Below are 26,232 nucleotides of genomic sequence, written 5' to 3' on the forward strand. Positions count from 1 at the left end.
TGGAAGGTTTGGCCGCTATGGGAAGTCCCCACCCAATAGCATGAGGAATTGAACTTTTTCTCAACTAAAAAAACCCAAGATCATTAAGACCTCAATTGCAATGAATAGTCATTTACACATCTAAAAGCTAGGACACATTGTAGTATTAATATAAATGTGTATGTTGTGCGGTTCAACAAAATGTCAAATAAAACTGATGCGGTATTCATAAGAGTGCTTGGCGGAGGTATGATGTGACGTGAAGTAGGACAGCTGACGCCTGTGGACATGTAGCTACCTCAAACTGACCTAGAAGAGGGGGTGTAGTGTAACCTTTCAGGAAACTGCAGGTCTGTCGGAAAGAGCAATATAAGTTTCTCAGATACAGTAGCCCATTATGTCTTTGAGGAGACCGCTTACTGAAACATTCAATTAATATCTATATACGTCCTGTTTTCCTTAGTCGGTTGCTAGGTGAAGCAGACACAAACAGTGGAAGTCAATGAGAAGGTTTGTGTCTACAGGCATCTCTTCATCATTATGGAATTTTTATGGGCTAAGTGGGTGCACTCAACATAGTGGTCTGTTAGCGGCGTGCTGAGGAGCATTTACATTTACAGATGGTTGTATTCCAAGGAGCACAGTAGATGGGAAAATGTCTCAGTTATACCGGAGGCCTAAAAGTCACCAGTTCCAGTGGCGTCTGGGATTTTGAGGGGATGAGATGTTTTGAAAGTATAGTAGAGTCTTTGGATGAGCGTAACATATGGCTACCATTAGAGCTGATGTTGCTTAGCTCAAGTGCCGGGAGCGTGTTTATTTAGCATGAAGTCATTTTACCTCTGTAGTGTGATGTGGTAGCCTAATTTAGTGTAGCCATGAGATCACTCCTTTTTTTCCTCATAAACATTTTGAACCATCACAACATTGCCAGCTGAGTGTTAACAATAACAACAGAAGAACTTAAATGATGTCCATGGTGAACAGGACTAGCTTTAAAAATGTTGTTCCTCACCTTATATCTGGTAGACCCCCTACAAGTATGTGTGGTGGGTGGAGAATGTACCAGCTAAGCTAGTAACAATAGCTGCACCTCAATGTGGTCCACAAAGAACATTGAGGTGGTCAGACAGCATCCCTCGTGTGGGCATGTTGCTCATCTCCGACTCATGTCCCAGCCTCTGGAGAAACCTTCAAGCATTACTCACACTTGTAGTTTTTCCACCCTTAAAAGATCTAGATGGAAAACACACATCTTTGTTGAGGCCATGAGCTGACCCAGCAATAAGGTATTTAAGGTGTGTGGAATTCTTGAAAAATATGTATTTCTTTAAATGTGCTGTGCTAATCAACTTATTAATGACAAGCAGCCATCTCCGGTGCTTTGAAGATCAGTCATTAGTCTGGAGAAAGAAAAAAAGATCTGCAGTTATCTTCAGTGAGTTTGTGTAGTTTTTATTGTAATCAGTGAATACTGGGGCCGTTCAGTTTATAGAGCCAGTGTCACACAATGGAAGACCCAGAAAAGAAGTGTGTCAGAGTGTGTGATCCTCTGGGTCAGGGTTGACTTCACTCGCGTGGGCCTTGGTCCAGGCTGGCTTTGGGACGGGACAGAGCAGAGCAGTAGACCAGACAGCACAGCTGTTAGGAAAAAAAGGAGGAGGAGGAAAAGAGAAAAAAACAAATTACATCATTTCCTGGTATCATCTTCCCCAGAGCCCTTGTCAGAAGGGCTTCCACCATTCGTTTTAATCAGTTTGTCACTTTTTCCAGCCTCTGTAGGGGAGTCTGATTAGCCTAATTCTTTTATAGTCCCCCACCCCCATACGTACATGGATTCCTACTACCCCCATGACGTTCTTTCCTTCCCCTTGTGGCTGTCTAGACCTCACTGGTTGCCTGTTTGGTTTTCATTTAGTCGAGCGAATGGCCCCTACTCCTGTGTCCGTATCCTCATTTGACTTTCATTACAGCTCTGTGAGCACTTTTCCTGACGCTCCCAGGAGGTGTATCTGTGTGTGTGCGTGCGTGTGAGAGAGAAAAGGGGAGTGCTGGGGGCGCCACCGGGGTGTGTCTGTGTGTGTGTGTGTTTGTGTGTGTTTGTATGAGAATTTGTGTGGGTCTGAGTCACAGTAGTTGTGTGTGTGTGTGTGTGTGTGTGTGTGTGTGTGTGTGTGTGTGTGTGTGTGTGTGTGTGTGTGTGTGTGTGTGTGTGTGTGTGTGTGTGTGTGTGTGTGTGTGTGTGTGTGTGTGTGTGTGTGTGTGTGTGTGTGTGTGTGTGTGTGTGTGTGTGTGTGTGTGTGTGTGTGTGTGTGTGTGTGTGTGTGTGTGTGTGTGTGTCTGTCAGTCTGTCAGAGGGAAGTCTCCTTCTTTAGTGCTGACTGAAGGCAGGACTGTGCTCAGCTCTTCCGCAGCAGTGGAACAGCAAGACCCTTTTATGAACCCATTTACACACCAAAACCAAAATACTTGACTTCTTTTCTTTATCCTCATGACATGGCTCTCATGCACATGATATTTTGCTATTACAACTAGGGTAAGTGAACTAGGATGCTAATTTGAATCCACTTCCCATGGGCCAGAAACCCATTCTTCAGCATACAAGAAGCTTTAATATCAATTAAAGCAAACCGTGAGTCAACACTGTGTCCCCTTTGCGATCTTAAACACACAAGAAATGAATCTGTTGTCATCAGTCAGTAAGACAAATCACATTCTTCCTATAGCTATTAACCTGTAGAACATTAAATGTTCTCAAATGTCACTAAAGGGCATCAGTATATTGTCCTACAGCCTCATAACCATTTATGCCAGTCATGAATGTTTTTTGGGGAAATCTGCTCTTAAAGTCGACCTTTCCCCATTTCCCCTAAAGCAGGGAACAGGAGCCAGGTATTATAAAGGGGCTGTAACTATACTTCATTCTGGCACAGCACACTGTATGCAGGGTGGCCTAATTGAAGTTAGGCTTCACTGATAAAGCGTTTGCTTGTCAACTGCTCTGTAATTAAATATGGCCTTTTGGAATTACCCAGTATTCTTAGACTTGTCGTTAATTCCACCCTGCCTGTGGCATTCCATCGGGGCGTTCGGCTTACATCATCTTTCACCTTTCTAAGTCTTGCTGGGTGATCCATTTCTCCCAAACCGAGTCTTGACAAGGGCCAGGTTTGAGTCAGCTGCAGTAGAAACATTGTGCCACAGACTAATCTCACTGTTAACTTCCACAAGCAAAGGGGGGTGCATGTGCCACTGTTTTGGCAAATGCCTGTTTTTCGCTTTAGCTGCACTTCATGATGGTAATGACATTGCCAGTTGGGGTTTGTGTCCGGAGCTGTCAAGTAAGGTCAGGTCCTCTGGTGTTTGGGGATTGTGTGTGTGTGTGTGTGGAGGGGGGGGGGGGGGGGGGGGGCGGGGGTGGTTGAAGACACTGCTGCTCACTACTCTATGGGGCCTCATTTTATCCTGCATGAAAGGAGGAAGTAAAGGGCAGCTGTCAGAAACTGGGGAATAGTGGGTAGGACAATCTCGCTGCATGCGTCATCACTCAAGCTGTCACTCCCATCAACATGGTGGTTCTCCCTATAGAAAATTGTGCTATTTGGTACACTCTCACTCAATCACACACACACACACACACACACACACACACACACACACACACACACACACACACTCTTTCTCTCCCATCTCAGGATTTCACTCACTCCTTCTACAAATTAAATTGGCACATGTGATTCAAGCTCTCCTCATCCCATCAGTGCCCAGAGGGTAGTGAGTACTCCTCCATCCTCTCTACTTCCCGTTACCCTTCAAGCAGCACAGCAGGGTGGCAGATATAATTCCCCCATCTGTCTTCTGCCCCTCTGCACATTGTCTGCACATTGTCACATATTTGACCTGGTGAGAAGCTTCATTCAAAGTCTACCTCCAGCAACAGTACACACACACCCCCTAACAACTACACACATACCGACACCTACCCACACCACCAGTCCTAAGTCATTTTACTCATGGCAGAGTACTTCCACAGACAAATGTAATGCTTTCTTGGGACAAAGAAGAGTTAGGGTTTAGCGAAACCACAGGTATGATAATGTGGCTGCTGAGACATGTCAGAGTACTAGTACTATCTTTGCTATATTGTGCAACTTTGAAAGAACGATAGACAAAGGAAGGGCACTGAGCCCTTGTCACATTAATGTTTTGAGTGATCTATGTGGTTCTGTTTTTGTTCCTGTCAACTTATGAACCTGCACCCCCAACCCTCCCATGGCTCGACTCAACCTTCGGCCGATTACTAAATCGTGGACCTCTAGCCCTCTTGCACATTTCAAGCCTTCTCTCTGTACTCCTGCCCATTTCCAGATGGCCATTAAGACTGCACCGGTGAGTTAAGCTGCCCCTCTCTGTAGCATGATGTCCCAGTCATCCATTACCTTTATTTAACTGTTTCTAGTCCAGGCTCCTTGGTGTGCAGCGGGCCAGATAATGACCCTGAGGCCCTGTTTGTCATCTCTGTCATTATAAATCTGAGCTACCCACTGGTTTACTTGTGATGGAGAGGGGCCGAGGTGTCGGCCTGAATTGCTTTGCGTCACCCGCACGCTTGCACAAGAATAATTAACCTCTCTGATCCCAATCCAGAGAGCCGAAGTCCCAATGTGAAACAGCTGGAGAGTGTGAGCTCTGTAGCAATTCTGGTGTATAAAAGACCTCTCATTTCCTATCTTGGCCATTGCTTGTGGATGTGCTTGATCCTCTGTTTAACAGCTACTGTTTAATACTGCTTACTGTACTACCTGCAAATGTTACGCTCAATTAGGTGTAGTCAGAATTGCTTCAAGGGGCCAGACTGCTGTTGGAGGATGGAACATTGGTACAGCATAGCATTGTCGCATTTACAAGCATTCCTGTGGTGTGTGTTAACGGAACTTTGTAAGGAAGAAAATATCTTTCCATGCTCTGGCTCGTACATATCCGTGTCTGAGTCATCTCGGCTGACTCATCATGTTACCCAGACACTGGAGGAAGGGGCTCTTTTTCTCCTATGTCGTTATTACCTTGAGGTCTGGGGTTTAGAGTCGACTGCCTGTCAACAGTAGGTAAAGTAAGATGTATAGCCCCATATGCTCTCTTTCCATAATACACATTAGGATGCACCATGGGAATTTCACTATTATTACCATCAGGTCAGGGTTGAGCGCCAGGTCCATCTCCTCCTCATCGCCGGCTAGGCACGTGTCTGATTTGTTCTGCCCTGTTACGGAGCCTACCCAGAGGCAGAAGTCACACAGGGGCAATGTTTGGAGTTCCTGTCTAGATCGCACCTTGTAGTCAGACAGGGAGAAAGGGAGGGTGAAGGTGGGTGGGAGGAAGTGGGTCACAAACTGTGGGATCATGGGAATGTGTGAGCAGCCTGCCTCTGAGTCTGTGCTGACATGTGTTTAAGTCGTCGGTCCATTTGCCATCACAGTTGCACTTGAAATCCCCCTAGACCACTGTTGCACTTGAAATGCATCTCCTCTCCCAGAAATCTGCTCATAGCAAAGATAATATGTATTTCATGTGTAATGATACATGTAAAAGTTTTGGATTTGCAATCCATGCGAAGCACTCTGGCCGTGTGGAACCCTGGATGTCCTTGCAGTCAGTCTGTCATCGCCAATATAAAAAAAAATCAAGCCTGTGATAGTAATCAGGTACAGGAGCCTTAAGGTCTCGGGTCACTGTGTTAAGGTATTTAGGCGGACGTCCGCCCCTGGTGGTCCTGTTAGTATAGTTAACATATTTCTTAGATAGAGTGAGAAGTCTATTCATGAAGCTGCTCATCAAGTTTTATAGAGCTCCTCCTGTTTTACAAGGTGAAACCAGGCTATTCATTTTCCTACAGTCACTGCACTTGACTCCCGGAAAGTGTGTCTGAATGTGAAATGAGAGCTTTCAAAGTGAAATTCAGACTCTCAGAATGTAAAGTATTTGAATGGGGATAAAATGAGAGCATGAGAGAGAGAGAGAGAGAGAGGGAGAGTGAAATAGCATTCGGAAATGGACCTTTAAAGACAAATCTGTCTCACTGGTCCATTGCATTTTTGGCCGCCAGATTTTAATCATGAAAGCAGCCCATTCAGTCGAGCTTGCCCCTGTCAGACCTGGCGATGCTTCACAGTCTGCCAGTGACGTCCAAAACACCCCTAAATACTTTTAAATAGCCCTGGCAGCTCCCTGCAACCATTTCAGTTTCAGGAGGAGCATATATATTTAAAGTTTTACAAGAAGTTCTTTGCATTTCACAGGCAAGGTGGGGGGCGGGGGGTTTGATTTTGGAAGAAAAGGGCGGATACACACTATGAAGTCAAACAGGGTGAGGGAACATGTCGGCTGTTTTCTCAAGGTGCACCATGTGTGCTGAGACCTGGTCAACGCCTTTTTTTCCAGGACTTAATTTGAAGTGAGAGGGGTGGGGTCAAAGAAAAACAGCTGGCTCATTGTTAGATGAGCAAAATATTTCTCATCCGGCTGAAATGGCCCAAACTTACGTCCTCCACCTTCCATTTAAGCAACCTTTGCTGGCTTTGCATACACACTCTTTTGTTCTGTCTTCAAATAAAACACAAATTGTTGTTCAAAATGCTTCCAAATGTGATGGATGTGAAAAAGTCATTACATTGCTGGCTGTGCAAAGGGCTTCAGCTCGCCTTCAAAAGAAGTGGCCGTTGTTTAAGGCTCTGCAGATGTTTGACTGTAAATCCCTCTCTGTGCTCGACTGTGCCAGGCCACATCCTGACACATGTACAGTTTATGTATATAGACAAGCACAGCTATAACAAACTTTAACAAACCCTGCCTTCGTCCGTACTTGTCTCCAAACAATGCTAGCCACATTTTTAACTAAATCACGTTGACACCAGTCAACAGGACTGTAAACCCTTTACACAGAAATGTGTCTTTGTCCTTTATTTACTTAATTTACCAACCTGGAAAGAAAGGGGAGAGGGGGGGGGGCTCTGTGACTGATAGGTAGAGGATGTTTGGAGATGTTAGACCTAATCCCCAGGATTCTTGGACGGACAAACGCTCAGAAACCTTGCACTGTTTGAGCTGGAAACCCCCCTGAGATATTTTGCCCCATAGAGGGACGTTTGAGGGGAGAATGTCCAAATATTTATGAAGCACTGGCCCTCTCACCATGGGTCATTGCTGGCGTTGTTTGTTCTGCCCGCCCAATTAGTACAGAGAGTCCATAACTTCTCGCCGGATGGCTCCTTCAGCCGAGCCCAATGTGTGTCGAGAATAGGCTCTCTGTCGAACAAAGTCCCAAAGCATCAACACGGACCGGGGGCAGAACGAAATCATGCAACACGAGCCGGGCTCCCCGCTGGGTTGAGGGATTGTGCCCCATGCTATGGCCGTTCTTTAAAGAGCTTGGATGTTTGCTTTTCTCTTTCCCTGAGGGTTTTGGTGTTTTGTTTAACCTGCCTTGTGTAATATGCAGAGCAAAAAATGGACTCCTCATTATGAGTTTGGCATCTGGTGGTGATTTTTTGATGAGGCAGAAAGACTATTATTTTTTATCTTGGAATTTGATGTGCATAAATGAGCAGTGAGTTTTTCAAACGAAACTTCTGCTTTTCTGGTGGTTAAATTAAGCTTTTGCAATGGTGAAAACATGTTCCTTTCTTTTCACTGCTGACCTCACAGGATGTGCTGCACATAGTGTGAAATAACACTGTCCCTAAGCTGGCTGACAATCAACAAGCCTATAATCAAATCACACCATTCACCATGTGTCACACTGACAATCTCCTAACAGCTCACCCCCATAGCTATGAAGAACACTGCCAGGATTCACTGACCTACAAAGCCATTTTCACAAGAGAGATAATAGATGCAGATGGCTATTTAAAATATTTTGGGAGCTCCATTGAATGGACCTATTTCCAGCTGTGCATTAAAACTATGTCATCATCAGTCCACCACCACTAATAAGCTGGGAGAGAGTTAAGTGTAGGCCACATGAGGAAAGGGTTAGCCTACAAAGTCTCTTCCTATAGATTGTTGTTAAAATACTCCTTGTGGTTTGGGGAAGTCAAGTGAATGTAAGTGGTGTAGTTGACACTTAGACCTAAACAATCATCACCACAAACTTTTATTGGGCATTTTTTTTCCACTGCAGGAAATCTGAAAGCCCCTGACTTATTGAAGGTAAAATATTGCACGTGAAAACTCCTTGTAATTATGATAACTTGAAAGTTATGCCTAACCTCTTGTACGAGACATTGATTCCAGAATTCATTAGTAATACCACCAGAGTGTGTAAGCATGCCCGTCTGAAACATCTGAATCATTCCCTCCCCTTCACCTCCTTGGTTTCTGTTGTTGATGTTGGGGAGCAGTGGAGCGAGAGAAAAGACACTCCGGGTTTACTGTTGCAGTCACCGATGTTGGTGGCGTAAGGCTTCAATTTCATCCTGTAATAGGCTTAATCAGAACAGAACAGGCCCATCTCTGTTTTTCGCTTCGGCTGCAATGAAAACCAAATGTACGGTGCAAACCATGGCCAATTGACTGCCATTAAGAAATCTAAATTTTGGTTTCTGCCATACATATTTATTAGCGCAAACATTTGTTCCTCATAAGAAAAGGCTTTGACGGCATTGACAATGAACAAAAAGGAGGGACATGTAAATTGGAAGCAGACTATGTTTATCAAAAAAAGAAAATCAAATGAGCTTGCAAAGAGAATTGCAATCCCTGTGTGTTAGCAGTAAAAGTTCAATGCCTACCGCAGAACTAGTCCGTTCAGATCCCTGTAACTTTCCAAGATGAGCTAAGGTGAAATCACTGGTTCGTATACCACCAATACTTAATCCCTGAGTAGTGAAAGAGGTACAAAAGTAAAAGTGTCACGCGAAAACTACAAACAAACAAACAAACAAACAAACAAACAAACAAACAAACAAACAAACAAACAAACAAACAATCATCATGGTCTCATCAGGCACTTGGCTTTTTAAGGGACCAAATTATAAAAGTCCTGATAGTAAAAAATGACATGCCTGAGGCGGCACACATCCCTGCACCATGTGTAACCACATCTTAATTACAGAGTGCTATTATTGGTCCGCTTTGACTTTGAAGTGCTATTCTCAAACAGAACGAAAGGGAAAGATTATCTGTGGCTTTTTGGGACTTCTTACAGGGGGCCTTGAAAAGGGGTGAGTCAAAGAAACCACACTGCCACCAGGCTTTAAAAGATTAATAGGTCCAAGTGAGAGATGAAGGCAGGGTTGACCGAAGGCCGCTGAATGAAGAGGAGAGATTACCTACCATAGAGGTGGTTATCCTTAGTATGTCTATAAAAAGTTATGAGACGCAAGAGGCAGAAGTATTTCAAGTGGTCATATCCGCAAAGTACAAATGATGTGAGTTTAGTAGATCCAGTTAAGAGTAATTTAATTAAGTAAATGCATTTGTCCAAAACAATGACTCTCAAAGGCATCCAGATTCCCTTTGAGAAGACAGACATTTTTCACATACAGAATGGCATGAAAGCAAGACATCTGGACAAAATTTGGACAAAACAGAGGCTTAACAGTTCCATCTCATGTTGAATGTGGAATGACTTCAGTCTAATCAGCAGGGGTGATCAATTACCTCCAGATTATATTTCATCTTTAGGGTAGTGCGCTCTGAAAATATACTAGAAATAATTCAGACATGATTGCCACCGGTGGTTAGTAGGCCATTTTTTTTCCATGGCAGGAGAGAAGCCGTGGAGAGGCCTCAGGAGGGGTGCTCGTGGTGGCCTGCAGAACCTCAGCTCAGCATTTGTTTTTGTAAGGAGAAGCATGTCAGATCCCAGCAGAGTTTGCCCTCTGACCTCCCCCTAAACGACACCGTTCAGGTATCCCAGGAATCCCAGCTACCGCCAGCTCAAGGAAGAAACAGGGGAGCTGGCTGCTGATGTCATCATCAGGCAAGCGAGGTCATGACCCTTCACGGCACACACCAGGAGAGAGGCCCACCCCTCATGAGGTCACAGAGCCTAGAGGAGAGAAGGTTCATTACCTATCAGCGCCCTTTCCGCTCTTTCTCTCATGGGCTTTTACAGCCTGTTCAAGGCATAAACATTATTACCCCTTGCCGTTCTGCATAAAATGTACAAAGATGGAATGGGGGTCATTGTTGTTACGCCTCTGAGCAGGCAGTGGAGGTAGTAATGGAGCCGAAACGATGTCTGTGCAAAAGGGAGGGCTGGGTGGTATAGGGGTGTGATGCTGTCTAGCAGCTGACCAGAATGAAGCAAGATTACTGTGCTGTCAGAATACTCAAATCTGACATGATAAGCATTAACATGTTGTAAATTATGCACAGCAACTAAGCTTGAGTCTGAACATTGCTATGAATATGCACAGCTTTTTTAGAGCCCGCCAACACTAAGTTCACGCGTCATTGTTTTTGCCTATGTTACGGCACATTCCAGACAACTCGGAATTCGGAACATCTAACATGAATCATGATATTTCTCAGCTTTGACTTTAATGTGTTTGAGCCAAATGTAGACACAATAATGTGGTGATGACTCATCGTGTATCTTCTCACGCATTTAAAAAGCTTCCTAACCATTGATAAAGTCAAGGTCTCTCTTAAGTTTGTCGCCATATTGTTAACAATGTCAAATTGAATAAATGACACGCCTCACTTCAGCCGTGGATATTTTCTCTGGCTTTCTGAGTCGGAGCTCCAGCACACCGAGGCGGCACTATGCCTCCTGTGTTTGGTTCGGTGTAAACAACCAAAGGCAGGATAATGAGGGGTTTTCTTAACAACGATATAACGGGATCTCTGTTTCAACAGGACTTTCCACACTCTGAATATTATTGCTTCTGATAAACGACCTTTCCTCTGAATAATTTGATTCATATGAGTGTTTTGTTATTTTGGAGAGAGAACATCTGCTACTTGTGCCTCCCCTGGATCCATCCCAGTAATTACTCTTGCAAATTTGATTTGTGAGGGCCTGTGTGCCTGATGTGGATGTGACAGTTACAGTCTTAGGTAACTTGGACAAGGATGGGGTTCTTTCTACCCCATTCCCCCATGTGTCATGAGGCCTGGTGGAAGGATCTGGTCGTCTGGATCAGGGCTGCCTTTTTTCTGGCTTGACTCGGTATCAGCGCCATTGCCTTGTGAAGGAACTTGGCCTAATTTTTGTATTTTTGCCTCTGGTTTCTTCAGGCTTTGTGAGGAGAAGACTGAGATTCTTGGATGTTCCAGTGAAACCTTTCCCAGGGCTACAACCTGTGCAGATTTGAAAGGACCAGATTGAAAGACATCCTGGCTTGATGGGTCATTTTATTCAGAGTATGCCTTCTGTTAAAGGCATCCTGATTGGCAGGGAGAACTGCTGTGTGAGATCCTCGATGGTGGTCAATGGTTCTCTGTTTTTGTCAGTAATCCCTCTGCTTAGGGGGATAATTTGATGGGAATTCTCTTCAAAAAGTGTGATGGCAGCCAATATCTTCTGACAAGTTCGGTGACCCGTGTTGTACAACCTTTCCCAAGTGCAACACTGATTCACTTGTCATTACCGTTAATTGACACTGTTGTTGACATTCTGTGTACGAAAGCAAGATGTATCTTTGGGATGCTTTCCACCGTCTGAGTTTTGGGACTGCACCACAGTCATATTGCCTTATGCAGTTATGAAGCACATGTCTATTGCCTCACAAATAACAGTTTAACAGTCTTGAAGATGAATGTGCATCCGACCCAACCCCCTGTTTGAGTTCCATGCATTCTTGTCATGTAATAGTTGGGTATTGATATTGTTGTTATAGTTATTTATGCTTTCACAACAAACTCAAAATATCTCTACAGGCGATGTATTAGCTTGCTGAGCAACAGAAGCGTTTGTATGGAGGTTAAATGTCCTAATTTTCCCTCAGGGTAAAAATAAAGTATCCATCTATCTATCCATCTGTCTAAATGATGAAACAAAGGTACGCCATAACTCTTGGCTTTTTCCTGACATTACCACTGCAGCCCCTGAGGGAATTGAGCTTGCAAGGTATATAGGGGGTCTCTCCGAGAGAAACATATGAGTACTCCCTGTCACTCGTTTGTTTCTTTTCGCTTTCTTTCTCTTCTCTCTCCCTTTCTTTCTCTGTGTCTCCAAGAGTTATAGTAGATATTTGTCTGGCACATTCCTGCATTCCATGACAGTCAGCCTTTATGACTCCTTTGCATTCATGATGAATGTGCTCAATTAGTATAGGCAACCCTGTAATGACGACCCCTTTGCTCTGTCAGAGAGGGATTGCTGTTGTTGTGCCTTAGTTAGATTTTACAGCAGGTCTGTTCAATGGTAGTCATTGTCACTGGACACACAGGTAGTTGTAGTATTTGTGTTGGAGGTTTTCAGTGAGTGCCCCACAGTTTACCTCACGAGACGAAGTCCTGTCAGTTCAGCCCAGCGTGTGCAGCAAGTGAGTTTATATCCATAATTCAACAGGAAATCAAAGAGGACGTAGTCCAAGATGAGATGCGATCTTTGCCATGCTTAAATCCAGTGCCATGAAATAAGATTAGCGGTCTGCGCTGATGGCTTATGTCAGCGTAGGTGCCAGAGATTCCTCAGGAGTGACTTCAAAAGGCTTGGAGCAACGGGCTGCTCTGCATGCGGCTGATAAACTTGCAACATTTCCCTCTCTGTTTTCGCTCAAGGAATATATTCTTGTGTTGGCTTGCACTAGGTTTTTTAGATGCCTCGTCATGTGCCCTTAAGTTATTATTAATCCATGTACTTCCATAACCATACCATAACCCTCACGCTCACCCTCAACCTAAACCCTAACCCTTGCTTTAACCCCAAGTTCAGCTTGTAAGGCCATGTACTAATATAAGTGCATTGCATTTACCAATTCAATATAAGGCACATTGGGGCACTTAATATAATTAGAGCCAACTGTTTTATAAAGCATACTGTGTAATGTAGGGTTATGCTGAGTTATGAGCTATGGGTTTTCCCATTAAATCCCAGTCAAATGAGTTTTCCTCCTTATCTTGTCATTTCTTTCTTTAACCTCTAGCATCTCTGTGTGATCCATGTTTCCATCATTGTCAGCAGGGGGGAGGTCTCCTGGCGCTGCTCCCCAGGCCAGAGTGCTCCTCCAGGGGGCCTCATCATGGGATCCCACTTGTAGCTAGAGCCAAAGGAGCAGCCTGCCTGCCAGGCTACTGTCAAAACCTCTGCGCTCCGCACCTCCAAAAATAACAGCCCTACCACCCTCTCCCCGACTCTCTCTCTCTCTCTCTCTCTCTCTCTCTCTGTCTCTTCCTCCCTCTCTCTCTGCCTCTCTCTCTCCTGCCCCCAAGTCTTTCTTACTCTAACTTTTTCTTTCTCTTTCTCTCCAAATATATCTCATTCTCTCTCCCACTTTTTTCACCATATGTCCCCATAAAGTTTCTCAAGCTTCTATGACCTTCTATGCCTCATTTTGAGAACTTGGCCATCACTCTCTTTTTTTATTTACTGCTCAAGTATGCGGCCCTGCCTTACGTAAAGGACAGAGAAGTTAAGTCAGGTAAACATCAGCCTTGTTTCCTTAGTTGGTCCTCTAAGGTCTCACATCTCAGACATCCGATTGCCTTTACCCAATAGTTGTTCCAGTGTTAGTAAAGTTCCCTTCTGACACACATAACTGCAGGAATTCAGTAATAGTGTCCTGGTAAACACATTGTCCGATTGTGTAGTATGGCCTATTCATTTGGTACACGTCTGTGAATTGTATTTGAACCTAAGAGAAACATTTAGAAACGATATAGAATTACAGAGAATTACAAGAAATACAAATCGTCTTATTATTTTTACACAGATTTGAAAAAGTGGTGGCTGAAACCAAAAGTGAACAGACCTCTCCTGAAGAATGAGTGTGCCTTACTTACAGTGAGTTAGAGGGTAATTTTTACAGTATGTGGGAGAATATAAGTCATAACAATGTAGGTAATTTGTCTATTTTGTTTTTGTAGCCGCCATTTGTCTTTCAGTAGGAACGGTAGCTTAGAAAGAAAGCAGTGGATAAGAGCCAATCACGCATCTGAGCCATCAAGAATTGAGAAAAGAATTTGAAGGAATTTTTCTGATTGATTACTCAGTGATGAAGCCTTCACTAACCTTTGCCATTTGATCAAGAGAGAAAGGATCCGCACGCCGTGAAAAATGGCCTTGAGCTTAGAGATCAACATTTAAATCATGGACATCTAACACTTTAAAAATACATCTAATCTTACAACAGGAATTCAGTTTTCAGTCTTTGCTGAAAATCGCTGATTGCTTAATACCAAGGCTGCATCGCTGGCCCTGCAATACCAAGACATTGTTCATCTTAATCTGCCATAAAGCTCTGTGTCAGCGGCGCCTCTCCATGGGAAAGGATTTGGACGGAGATGTCAGGCCTGATGCAATTTTTTCAGATAGTTTGCATTATGGTGAGCTATGCATATCAGTAGATTAACGCACGGAAACAGGCGCTTTTCTGTGCAGTACAGTAGGCCGTCAACCTCAAGGGAGGGCAAGGACCTGAATGGCATCATTGTGTGGACGGAGAGACAGCGCTACCCTTTTGGAGAGTTTAAAAGGCTCTGTTGTGTGCGTGAACAAAGTGCAGGCCCACTAGCTGTTTAACACTTGAATAGGACCGTGAACCCACGCCTGTTATATCCGCCCCCTTTCGTTTCAAGGGCACAATGGTAAAAGTCAGATCATGTCCAGCCTAGTCGCACACAGTGAGAAACTCTACGACCCCAGTTAAGAGCTCCATACTTTTGAACCACTGGAAAGGTTTATTAAATTACCTTTCATTGGCTCACAAAGCTAATGTCATTTCAAAGGCCGCCTTATGCTGTTAAACAGTGCCCTTAGTTTTTTATGTAGGCCATCAGAAATGGAAAGAGTTGATGGTGAACAATGAAAGTTAAAACTGAGAGATTTTGCTCCTCCAAGGAGGTTATTTTTTCAAAGAAGAACCCTTTACATTTTGGGGTAGACCCGGTCGTGGGGGCATTGACTGTGTGTGTGAGAGGTGTGTGTGTGTGTGTGTGTGTGTGTGTGTGTGTGTGTGAGCTGCGTGTCTGAGTGTGTGGAGGAATGTGAAGGGGGGATGTCTCTCTTCTCTCTCTGTTTCTGTCTCTCTCTCTCTCTTCTCTCTCTGTTTCTGTTTCTGTCTCTCCCTCTCTCTCTCCCTCTCTTTCTCACGTGTTGTCAAGGAGCCTCACAGTGAAACACCTGTAGTGAGCATGTTTTCTGGTGGGAGGGGTGGAGGGCACATGTCTGAAGCAGATTACTAATTTAGTTTGATTTTTTTTACAGCAACTAGCAGAAAGGTTCCTTTTATATGAGTGGAACCCACAGGTGTTTTGAAAAGAGACGTGGGGGTGCGAGAGGGTGCACACAGGGCCATGTTTTCAGAGGCCACTGGGGGAAGGAAAGTAGCACTGCGAAGTGGTAGCCTTTTTGACAGGAGCGTGTTTAAAGTGTGCTTATTGAACTCAGCGTGTGTCTGATGCAGAGGCATGGCTTTCTCCACAGAGGAAACATGCCTCGTATAATTTTTTCCCCTTTTTTTGGGGGGGGTGCACGGTGGTGAGAAGGTGTTTCATTCCCCACTGCGATCCACCTTTTTACCCCCAAGGAGCTCCTTCTAGATTTCCAAGATCTGACAGGGTGTTCAGCCGTGCCTCGCCATGGAGAGACTTCCTCACGCCATCCCTGGAAAGGAAAAGGGCTAGAGGGAGGGTAGCCGGTGGAGATCAAAGGCTAGTGGGAATCCCCTGGTTGATCGACCCCCCAGCAGTTCCCCTGTGCCCGTCCCACACCTCACGGTCCCACACAGAGTGCCCCATTCATCCAAGAACGCCTGTCAGTTCAATCGGTGTACAGTGGCAAGATTATTCCAGGGTTGTTTTGGCTTTGCACCCCATGCAGTCTGGTGTGTTCGCGGCCTATAGACCGCTATGAAAGCGGGGTCTGTGTCTATAGGTGTGTGTGCCGCCTCCAAAAGCATTCTGCAGACATTACCTTATTGGATCAACACGTGTGGTGAGAGGGTGTGGTGCGAATGGCACAGCAAAGGGCCTCAGTGTGCCACGCTGTCATCAGGCCATGGGGAGAGAGGCCAGTTACAGTGACATAGACACACTGAATGATGACTTCATAGGTATGATGAGTTCCCATCATCCCCTGCTCCACAGGGTTCAGGAAGTGAGACGTCACCCTGCTGTCTGTACTCTATAGCTGTTCACAGGCTTTCTTGGGTAACTTGCTGTGAGGATTACATAGCAGTTTGTGTGTGTGAGTGTGTGTGTGTTTGTGTGTGTGTGTGTGTTTTTGCCTATATGATTATGTGTATGCATGTACCATGTATGTATGATATATGTACGTACTTGCATACAAGCATGTGAATATGTATGTGTTTAGTAGCACTCATAATGTTTGAACCGTGTATACTCTGTTAGCCTAGTTGAGGGGCTTGTGAAGCTGAAAGTAGGCCCTGTTTTGCCTGACAACTTAGGACATAGTATATACTGTAAGTGACAGCTGACATAGGTGCCAGCTGAGCCCATGGAGGTGATGACTAGTTTGACATTCACTGTCCATGAACGGGAAGGACAAGGGAGAATGTTTTCACGGGATTATCTGCTTGCTGAAAACTCAAAACAAAATTTGGCAGGTATTGTGATCCGTACAGCAGTCAGGATTGACTGAAGAAAATGTGTGTGGATGGAAATGAAGTGAGTTTCCAGAGGCAACTAGAATTAGCTGAATTAGAGAGGGAAGAGTAGAGTAGAGGGATAAACTATCTTGTCAGTTGTTTATCTGCGAGCATGTTTGTATGTTCACGTGTGGATGTTTTCAGAGCTCTGTATTCTGCAGCAGGGCACATCACAGGATTGCACCAACAAACTTAAACTTTAAGTCAGATCAATGACCAATGAAGTGACTTTTAGATCTTGCCAAATAGCTTTTAAGACTGTTTTGGTTATTTACACAGTAAGAATATTTGTGAAAAGATACAGCAGTCCCCCTTCTGTGAACATACTTGGCACAGTGTATTTGTTGAAATATTTTTTTTATTTATTATCTCAATGAACTTAACATGTTTTTATGAAGCTGTCTAAACAGTTTAATTGCTAATTTGTTTGGATGAGGACATTTGGATTTAATTTACTCTGTAAAGTTTCACAAAATGTTGATTTGGCATTCTTTGTGGGTTTTAGATGGAAGCTGTGAAGAGAGCTGGGTAGGTGAGCACATCACCGTTATCCTAATGCCAGAACTGATGGCGTAACAGCAGGAGAAAAAGCCCAATTTTTACGCCCACCATAAACCAAATTATACTTTGGCTCAAGTAAACTTTCGTAATGAGGCTTGAGGCCCTTTCTCTAAGATGACATACAGTATGTATGTCTTGTAGTCCACACAGCCCACTCAAGCTCACAGGGAATGAAAGCCAGACATCACGACCAGGGCAGGAGCCATAGTTTAAATGAGCGTTAATGGGAAGAACAAGCTATGTGTCACGTAGCCCTCCTTGAGGTTACATAGGCTTTCATGAAAGCCACCCTCTCTGTTTCGACAGTGTCAATTTAACATTTTTTAGCAAATCTCTCCCTGAAAGTGGCAATTAACAGGAATGTGTCGGCAGCTTTTCCATGCTTGTTTATCTTAACAGCTGTGGCCTTTTACAACAGTTTAGTCTGTTTGTGCTCAGGGGTCTGAAGAGCATCTCTCTCCTGCCGTGGATGGGAGACGACATGGTGCACCACTTGTTTTAGTTACAGATGCCTTTGCCATAAATAAAGGATATAAGCTAAATATTGGGCTAGCGACAGTGAAGGTCGCCAACAGTATGCAGTGCAATTGCAGTGTTTATAATGTCAGGGTTAAGCCAACAATATTAAAGCTGTTGTGCAAAAGCATCTCAAACTCTCTGGTTTTCCTTTATCTGAGGACTGCATGCAGATGAGCCCCAGGTCAGTTTGTATTCTAACTGTGTGAAAAGAGATAATATAATGTCTAAGCAGCTTTATTTCGTTGTTGGTGTGCAAACAAGATTACAAGTTATGATCAGGCTTTGTACACACCGAGATGTGTAGCAATCCCCAAATATGATATAATTCTTGCTATCACAACACTTTGACAGCTACTGCTAGCTGATGTGAAGTGTCTGCTTTGAGTTAGTGCTCTTTAAGAACCACACATCCCACTGTGTGTCCTGTGCTATAGCTGGCCTGCTGCAATCTCACAGATGTACAGTAGGGGCTCTGGGGAGCAGCTCCCATGCAAAGAGCTTAAAAGATTTTTAGGATATGCTTTTGCAAACCAAGAAATGTGAAGCAGCTGTTTAGATGTGAAACAGCTATGTTTTGGAAACACTCCACTGCCTTGTCAACTTTGGTCTGACTCACCTGGCTTGACACAGAAATCAGCACGATGCTGTGGGAAGGCCATTCATGTGGTCTCGTAATCACTGTGCATCATCATATCAGTAGCAACCCCAAACATAACATACAATGCATACATACTTGTGTTCCCTCAAGTGCCTCCGAGTGGAGTTGCCACTCAAAGTTCAGGTGTTGCTCGACCCTCCACCCCACCCCCTTTGAGCTTTCACACAGGTGGAAAACGCCTGGCTCCCTTGGTAAATAGTATCACCATGATGGCAGCACCCGTACACTAAGCATGCTAATTCACCTCATTACGCCCACTCCATCATTCGAGAGTTGGACTATTGTAATTAGCCACTCCAGATGGTCTTCTACTTTCTAAACCTGGGAAAACCTATCCCTGCCCAGTGTGCTTTCTTTGGGATGCCTAAACCATTTAGCCCGTAGACTAAACTGAGTCTCAAGTTTTGACACAATTTCTTTTTTTTAACAAAGTATCTCACAATTTAGACAAAACATCTGTCTTATCAAGTGTTCTACTCACTTGGAACTGACCATATTATGCTGTTGCTGGGCTGCCAACTCTTGACACTTTGAACCTCTCTCACACCACTCAAATAAATCCCATGCCAAAACAAAGGCAGTAGCCAATGGTTATCGTCTACGGTAGAGGATAAGTAACATGATAACTAGGCCCCAGACACCTGTAAAAGGACTCTTATCTCCTGTAATGTCAGTCCATCTCATGCCAAATCTTACCCGGAGGCTTGCAAATCTGCCGTCATTGCCAGCACCATACGCTTGTTGAGCAACAGCGTGGTCTCGGAGTACTGTTTGTAGGAATGTCTGAGTGTCTGCTGTGGATGATCTCTCTGAGATTCATTATCAGTCTCAAAGTGGCTCCCTCACCCAGTGCCCTTATGAGACGAACACCTGCACATGGCTTTAATATCCTGTCAGTGGCCTTGGCCTCGCCACCCTCTGTGCTGTGTGGGGATAAACGTGCCTGTCAGTCTGTCTTCACTGCAAGACAATGAAGGTGAGTTAATATTCCCGTCAACCAACGCTTGTTAAATCCTCTTAAAAAGGGCAGCGAAGACATTTCCTACTGCCACAGGGGAGCAGTGTATTAGTTCTTCACCCTGTTGCCCTCAGTCTGAGCCTTGTTGTCAGAGCCCAAGGCTTCTAGCTCATACAGTCGGCCCTTCCTTCCTCAGCTGGAAATACCTTGAATGTCCTCACCTATGATCTCATGCGGTTGTAATGCTGAAGGATATTGAACTCTGAGGGTATATTGAATCAGCAGAAGGTCTTTTTCCATATTAATGTGTCCTTCTAAAGTTGTACTTTGTGTAGGAAGTATAGGACTTAAAACCAGCTGAGAGCAAGGCTAGACTTCAAATGTTGCACCTTCTTTTACTTATCTGAATTCACCCACTAGTCTATGATCGAGATTTTAATCAGCCTGGTCAAGTTTGGCAGGTGGATGAAAGCTATGAATCAGCGGCATTAAGTCCATTATGGCAGGCTTCAGGAGCTGTAGCAAGACCTCCATGCACAGAGTGTAGCCATGCCGGCACCTTTTAAGATTTTCCTCTACGGATCAAGCATGCACCCGCGTTTTCATGCACAGCACCCATAACGTTCTTGAGATGGGTGCAGAGTAAGGGAAATATGCAAATGGTGGAGCTTTGACTTGGCTCAGACCAAGCACCACATCAAAGGTTTGTTATTTTTGCTTCAAGAGCCGCTGGGCTGCCTGACACAGGTCTCTCTGTGGTGAGACTGGCACGGCTCGCCTCACGAGGGAGGTTACAGGTGCTCACTGTAGACTTGCCAAGGGGAGGAAAAACATTCTAAATGTTGCCGGCTCTCATGAGCTTGGCTGTGATGAGTGTCCATGCCTGGAGGCCTTTAAAGAAATATTTAAAACACAGTTATATGAATTGATTGTGCAAGTCGCATACCAGAAGAGGGAGTGTGTTATCACAAAAAATATCACTGCTGTCTTATTATTACGGCTTATACCTGGGTTTCTCTTCTGTATAATAATGAATAGCCCTTAGAATCGGTGTGTTACCATCTAAGAATTATGCTGCACTATGTGGATGTGTGTTAATTATTTGGAGACACAGAGTGGTATATGGTCATTATATTTAATTGCACTCAGATAATGAGTTGATTAAAAAGTTGATTGGCCCAAAATTCTAATTTCACACACTGCCTGCATTTTCTTCCTAGAATGTATTAAAACGGAATCAGGATTAGTTTTAGCTATAGAAATACAGGACCCCTGATGTCCTTACATGTCCTTTGAATCTGTTGATGAAGTCACTCTGTTTTGTGTAACCTTAGTAACGTAACACAGCTGCTCTTAGTGTAGACTGCTGAAATACAGTAATGTTAATTTGACACCATTCAAATTGAGACCAGAGGAAGCCCAAAGTGCTAATAGTAGATTAGATATGTTGGTAGTTTAAAGCTCTTAAACATTTGCTTAAGGATCCATTATTAACCCTCATTACAATCTGATTAATCCCTGTAAATAATGGTGTCATTTCTTGCACGAGTGCATGTAAGTGAGTGAGTGGTACTCCTCCACTCTCGTCCGCCACAGAAGGATGGACTCTGTTGACTTTATGAGGTCAGCGCGGTGGGACTGGGCTGTAAATCCATCATCATGAGAAAATGTGTCACTGTGCATACAAAAGTGTATCCAAGATCAATATATCAAAGTCGAATGTCTCCTTTATTACTCAAGAGAATCCTTTTTCTAACACAATCAGCTACGAGGGGAGTGTGGCTATGTGGTTTTTATTCGTTAAAGCTGGATCTAAACGAGCGAAATGCTGTGTGTGACACCAGATGAGTGAACGTCGGTTGCAATGCGCTGCCATGCTAATCTGGGACGGTGAAGTCTGTTCGGAATTGTTTGTATAGTCTGCCTTGCAGTGCCAGGTTTGTCTGGTCTTGTGTTGCATGGCCTGCCGGGGTTCTTCTCCACAGTGGGCTGTTTGTCAGTCCTCTATGGTTACAAACACGGGATGCCATGGAGGAGCAGGTGGAGTGGGCACGAGATGCCTCACCCAGGTGTTCCAGCCCCAGCAAACTCTGTCTCTCTCTCCTCTCTTTTTATGTCTTTCTCTCTGTGTCTTTTCTATAGCTCTCGTTCTCTACGAGACGCCACTTGGCTCTGGTTCCCGGAATTTTACGCATTTTAAAGAAAACTGAAGAGGTCAGCATTTGGATGGGACCCAAAAATGTCCAGTCCCCCATACACCTCCAACCTAGCCTCTAAAGTTCAGTGGCAGTGGAGAGGAAGTGAGAGAGAGAGACAGAGAGAGAGTGAGAGAGAGAAACCAGAGGCGGCTTGTGCAGGAATGCAGTCGACGCCAGCTTGCTCTTTGGCCTTTCAGGGGTAACCAAGCATGTCCCCCTCAGCTTTTCATCCGCTGCTTCTCTCTACTGGAGATAAAAGAGCCAAAACTTGGCCATATCACAGAAAAACTGAAGGGGCAAAAAGTTACTGTGTGTGTGGAGGGTGTAGAGTTGCGGGGGCGGGGGTGCTTTCAGTGCCCCCCAGCCAAGGGAGGGGCAGTGATTTATCAGTAGCTAAGGGCTCTGAACACACAAATAGTCTTGTCTTCTTTCTGTTGAAAGGGTGACCTTTAGAGCACCACTCTGACTTCAGAGATACAATCAAAGGTTAGAAGAGTGTTGCAATACACAAATTAAACTGTTCCAGGTTCCTGGAGGAAGGTTACAATGTATCTCATGGTATTTAGTCTTGTCTTCAGGCTAGATTCAGAAACTCGGGAGATTTGTTTTTGTGATCATCTCTAAATGTTTCAGCCCTCATCTAGATGGGCAGGGTGAAGTGACTGTCTGGAAAGTGAAAGCCATACCTGTGATATCATCTTTTTCTTCTGCGCTAGGTGCAGTCAAATCACTGAAGTGCCTGCATAACCACCTCAAATAAATAACCCAAAAGAGCTGCCATCCCTTCATATATGTATGACCTTCTACGTGATAACAATGAGTAGTTACACCTGGAAAATAAACATCATGAATCTTAAGACTACCTTTGCAGTTTCCCTCCTGTGCTTAAACTAGATAATGATACTCAGATGAATGTGTCTTTTGCGTCTGCAGCCAACGTGTACAAACATCATTCCAAATGGGATTCATCACAGAAGACAAACTGTTTTTGTTCAGTTTGTCACAAATCAAGGCCCCTGACATAAACAGCCCAGAGTGGAAGGCAACCACATGCTGCTGTCAGGTTCAGCTGTTTGTTCCTCATATTCAGTTTATGCACTTTTCCCTTTCTGTGCAGATGTGAGTGTTATGTTGTGAGACCAAATATTTACTGAGGTCAAGATAAGCAGATGTATATGTTGGAGGTCATCACGCAAGCCAGAAATAAACCATCTGCAGGTTTACTGTTTATTCTAAAGGTCTTGACCCTCCGAATGTCTTTCAGTAGCAAAACTAGTCAAATATATGGTTTTTACAGTACCGTGCAGACGGCCTCGTGTGATGTGCATGGGGATTCATAAGTGTAGGTCGTTATTGCTTTCGTTAGTCACACAAGAAAGAACAGATGATCAATGACTTGATCATCAACAGCAGTTTAGCTAATTAACCAGCTATTTTAATCTGTGCCACGTCATGTTTGTCATGTCACAGGTTCCTCACATTTCCTCTTTAGCATCACTGTGCCTTTTCTCCTTTAGTGCACTGAGTCATCATAAAGCACTTCCTCTCCCCCCTGTGTTTATGAGTGACCTCTGTGTTCTCTCCCAGAGCTTAATGGCCTTGTTTCTAAAAAGCCATTGGCAGCACGAGCTGACCTCCTAGTCTTTCACCCTGTCATGTGATTGGCAGTTTTAGGGTCACTGCTCCTGTGAGGGGCAGGACCAGGACTCTTTCCTCCCAAGGCTGAGAAGAAAGCTATTATTAGCATACTGAACTTGCGGCATTGTGCTCGACCAGCATCACAGTTCTTGTATTGCAAGTGCCTGATCTCTTAGTCCCCCCCCCCACCTTGCTGTGCAGTAGAATGCCATTTAAATAGAATAGATCAGAGCAATGTTGATCTCTTTAGCCAACGCATATCCTGAACTTTTGTATCGTGGTTTAGTCAGGAGACATCAGGAGGAATGTGTTTGTGTTGTTGCAGTATCGGGCCAATGTCTTAAAGTCAGACCGCTATTCAGCAAGGCAGAACCGGAACCTGCTGGAGTGCGGGGGTCCAGCGAGGGCTGGGAGGTTGGGGCCTGGATCTGGGGGGGGGGGGGGGTTATAGGATTTTCCCAAACAGCCTCAGCCCCTCTGGAGAAAGAGGAGATAATCTTCAGTTCTTACATTTCCTTTCTCATCGAATCGCAGCGGACGTATTGAATATCTATGTTGTGTTGTTCCAAGGGCACATGTTGTGGATAGTCTCTGTAATGGAGGATGCCCTGGGAAAGTGCCCTGTTTGGCAATGATGTGCGTTAGTGAGACATCTGTGCTCATTGCTTGACCGTAATGAGGTCCTTGTCAAGGTCATGTGTTTACATCACGTTCTCTCTCTCTCTTTTTCTCTCTCTCTCTCTCTCTCTCTATCTCTCTCTCTTTATTTCTTTCTCTCCAGTTGAAGGAGCTGGACAAGGCAGCTACTGCAGCACACACATACTTCCAGGCCAACCCGGAGCATGTGGAGATGAGCCGAAACCTGGAGCAGTATAAGAACATGAAAGGGGTGGACTCAAAGCATTTTATGGACAGAGAAGCCCGTCCACATCAGGTATTCATTCACAAAACAAAAGGCTAAACAGGTTACTTGTGATTAAAATTCCATATTATGGTCAATATCATGAGGCATGATACTCAGAAATCTCATTAAAATGTCCTTTATGCAATTTGGTTGTACAGTGAACCTCACCAGTCATATCGTTGTTAAAAACTGACAGTCCCTCTGGCCATGCTTTCATTATTAGACAAGTTTATGTGATCATCATCTTTGCGTAAGTTTATATTGTCGCACTTAAACGTCTGTAAAAGTCTAGCAGGTATTTCTATTCAAAGGAAATACCAATGAAGTACTACGCCACTATCACCTTTGTACATGGGTCATGGGTCAAAGCAGAAAAGTTATGACTTCTGACCTGATTTATTAACTTAAATAGCTTAATTGTTGTTTAAATATCAGTTCTAATGAATTGCATTTGTTTATATAGCACAGATACAATTTTATTTTTGTACAGTTTCCCATAATGCAATAGTGATTTACAGTAATGCACTGCAAAGCAGCTCTACAATACTATACAAATCACAGTGAAAAAAGTGCCGGTTTCACTCAAATTGCTAACAGTGCAGGCCAAAGCTTGACTGACTGATTACATTCCCTTTGCTAAATGCTTCCTCCTTTCAAACACAGCACTATTTACAGTAACAGCAGATGCAGAAGGGTGGAGGCCCTGCAACTGACAGGTCACACTTCGAATGTTCCCAACATCCTGTTGTGTTTACAGAAAGCCTTTGCGGAGGGGGTTAAGCTGTACGAGCAAGACCATTATGGGGAGGCCATCACGTTCTTCGAGGAGGCCCTGACCCAGTACTTCAAGGCGGACCTGGAGTGCAGAGCGCTGTGCGAGGGGCCGCAGAGGTTCGTGGAGCAGGACCACGTGCTGTACCGCTACAGCCTCTATGAGCTCATCTCAGGTGAGACGCCGGAGGACGCCCTGGTGGAATGTGTTTACTTACAGTTAGCCTTAACATAAACTATTTGACATTGGGTAAATGGGAATGTTTGTAGATACTAGATTTCAATAACAATTGAAATGGTAGCTTTTACATTGTTGAAATGGTCTCCATTGTAAGAAAAAGGAAGTTTCTTTGTGTTTGATGCAGCAATCTGTCTTTGTAAGAAAAACTGCGTGAGGTTGATAAGTTGATGCCTTCAAAGATGAGGTATTATAGAGGGATAAAATGTTCAGGGAGAATTTCACCCACCTCCTACAACTCCTCTGAAATGCCCAAGCGTGACCCTTAATGTTTGACATAAACATCTGAATTCAAACTCAAAGAAGGGAAAAGGGGGCCTGCGTATGGTTAAGTAACACTGTGAGGACACATAAATAGCAGTGATGAGAGCTCCTGTGTGGGCCAGAGTAAAATCATGACAATGCTATATCACCATGGATATATTAAAGGACAGTTAGCATTTTCACTGTACAATTCAATGGAGCAAAAAAACCAATGGAACAAAAAAGGTTTTGTGTCCTGTTTTTGTTATTCACAATCATGGGGTCCAGTAAGTGATTTAACAGACCACAAAATCTTGGAGGAAACTTGTGTTTTGAATCAGTCAGGATTTGTTGGCAATTTTCACTGCTTGTCATTTTGTAATCAGCCTAATTACAATATATTACTCTAAGCTATTAGTTCCCCTAACACAACAAAACACTGTAACTGGTTGTGATAGTAATTTTTAACATTTGATTGGCTTTTATGTTGTGGTTTAGTTTGGCTTGTTGTGGGACACATAGCGACTTCTGCAGAACCTTAACACTTAAGACAGGCCAAGCCTAGCAGAGCAGGCCAAAACCCTGCCAAATAAGAGAGAGTTATTGTTAGGACAGACACAGTGTTCTGGTACAATGACTGCACAACTCACAGTTGAACTTCACCATACCCCCTCTACTGTCTACCTTCTCTTACAGATATAACTATGCCTGTTCTCTCCCCAACTCTTTCAACCTCGTTTATTCTTAGGACCAGTTTTCATTACCATGGTTATGAACAAGAATTCCAGAG

General features: G+C 44.1%; 1 protein-coding gene across 1 annotated transcript in view; it reads left to right on the forward strand.

Moving 5' to 3' along the window:
* Positions 1-26,232, forward strand: part of p3h2 (prolyl 3-hydroxylase 2) — a 54,457-nt gene that overhangs the window by 13,227 nt on the left and 14,998 nt on the right. The window contains exons 2-3 of the mRNA XM_080833364.1: positions 24,068-24,220; positions 24,948-25,137. Coding sequence (XP_080689490.1) covers positions 24,068-24,220; positions 24,948-25,137 — 343 coding nt within the window. The remainder of the gene's footprint in view (positions 1-24,067; positions 24,221-24,947; positions 25,138-26,232) is intronic.

The sequence above is a fragment of the Sprattus sprattus genome (genome assembly GCF_963457725.1).
Source record: "Sprattus sprattus genome assembly, chromosome: 2".
Classification (NCBI taxonomy): domain Eukaryota; kingdom Metazoa; phylum Chordata; class Actinopteri; order Clupeiformes; family Clupeidae; genus Sprattus; species Sprattus sprattus.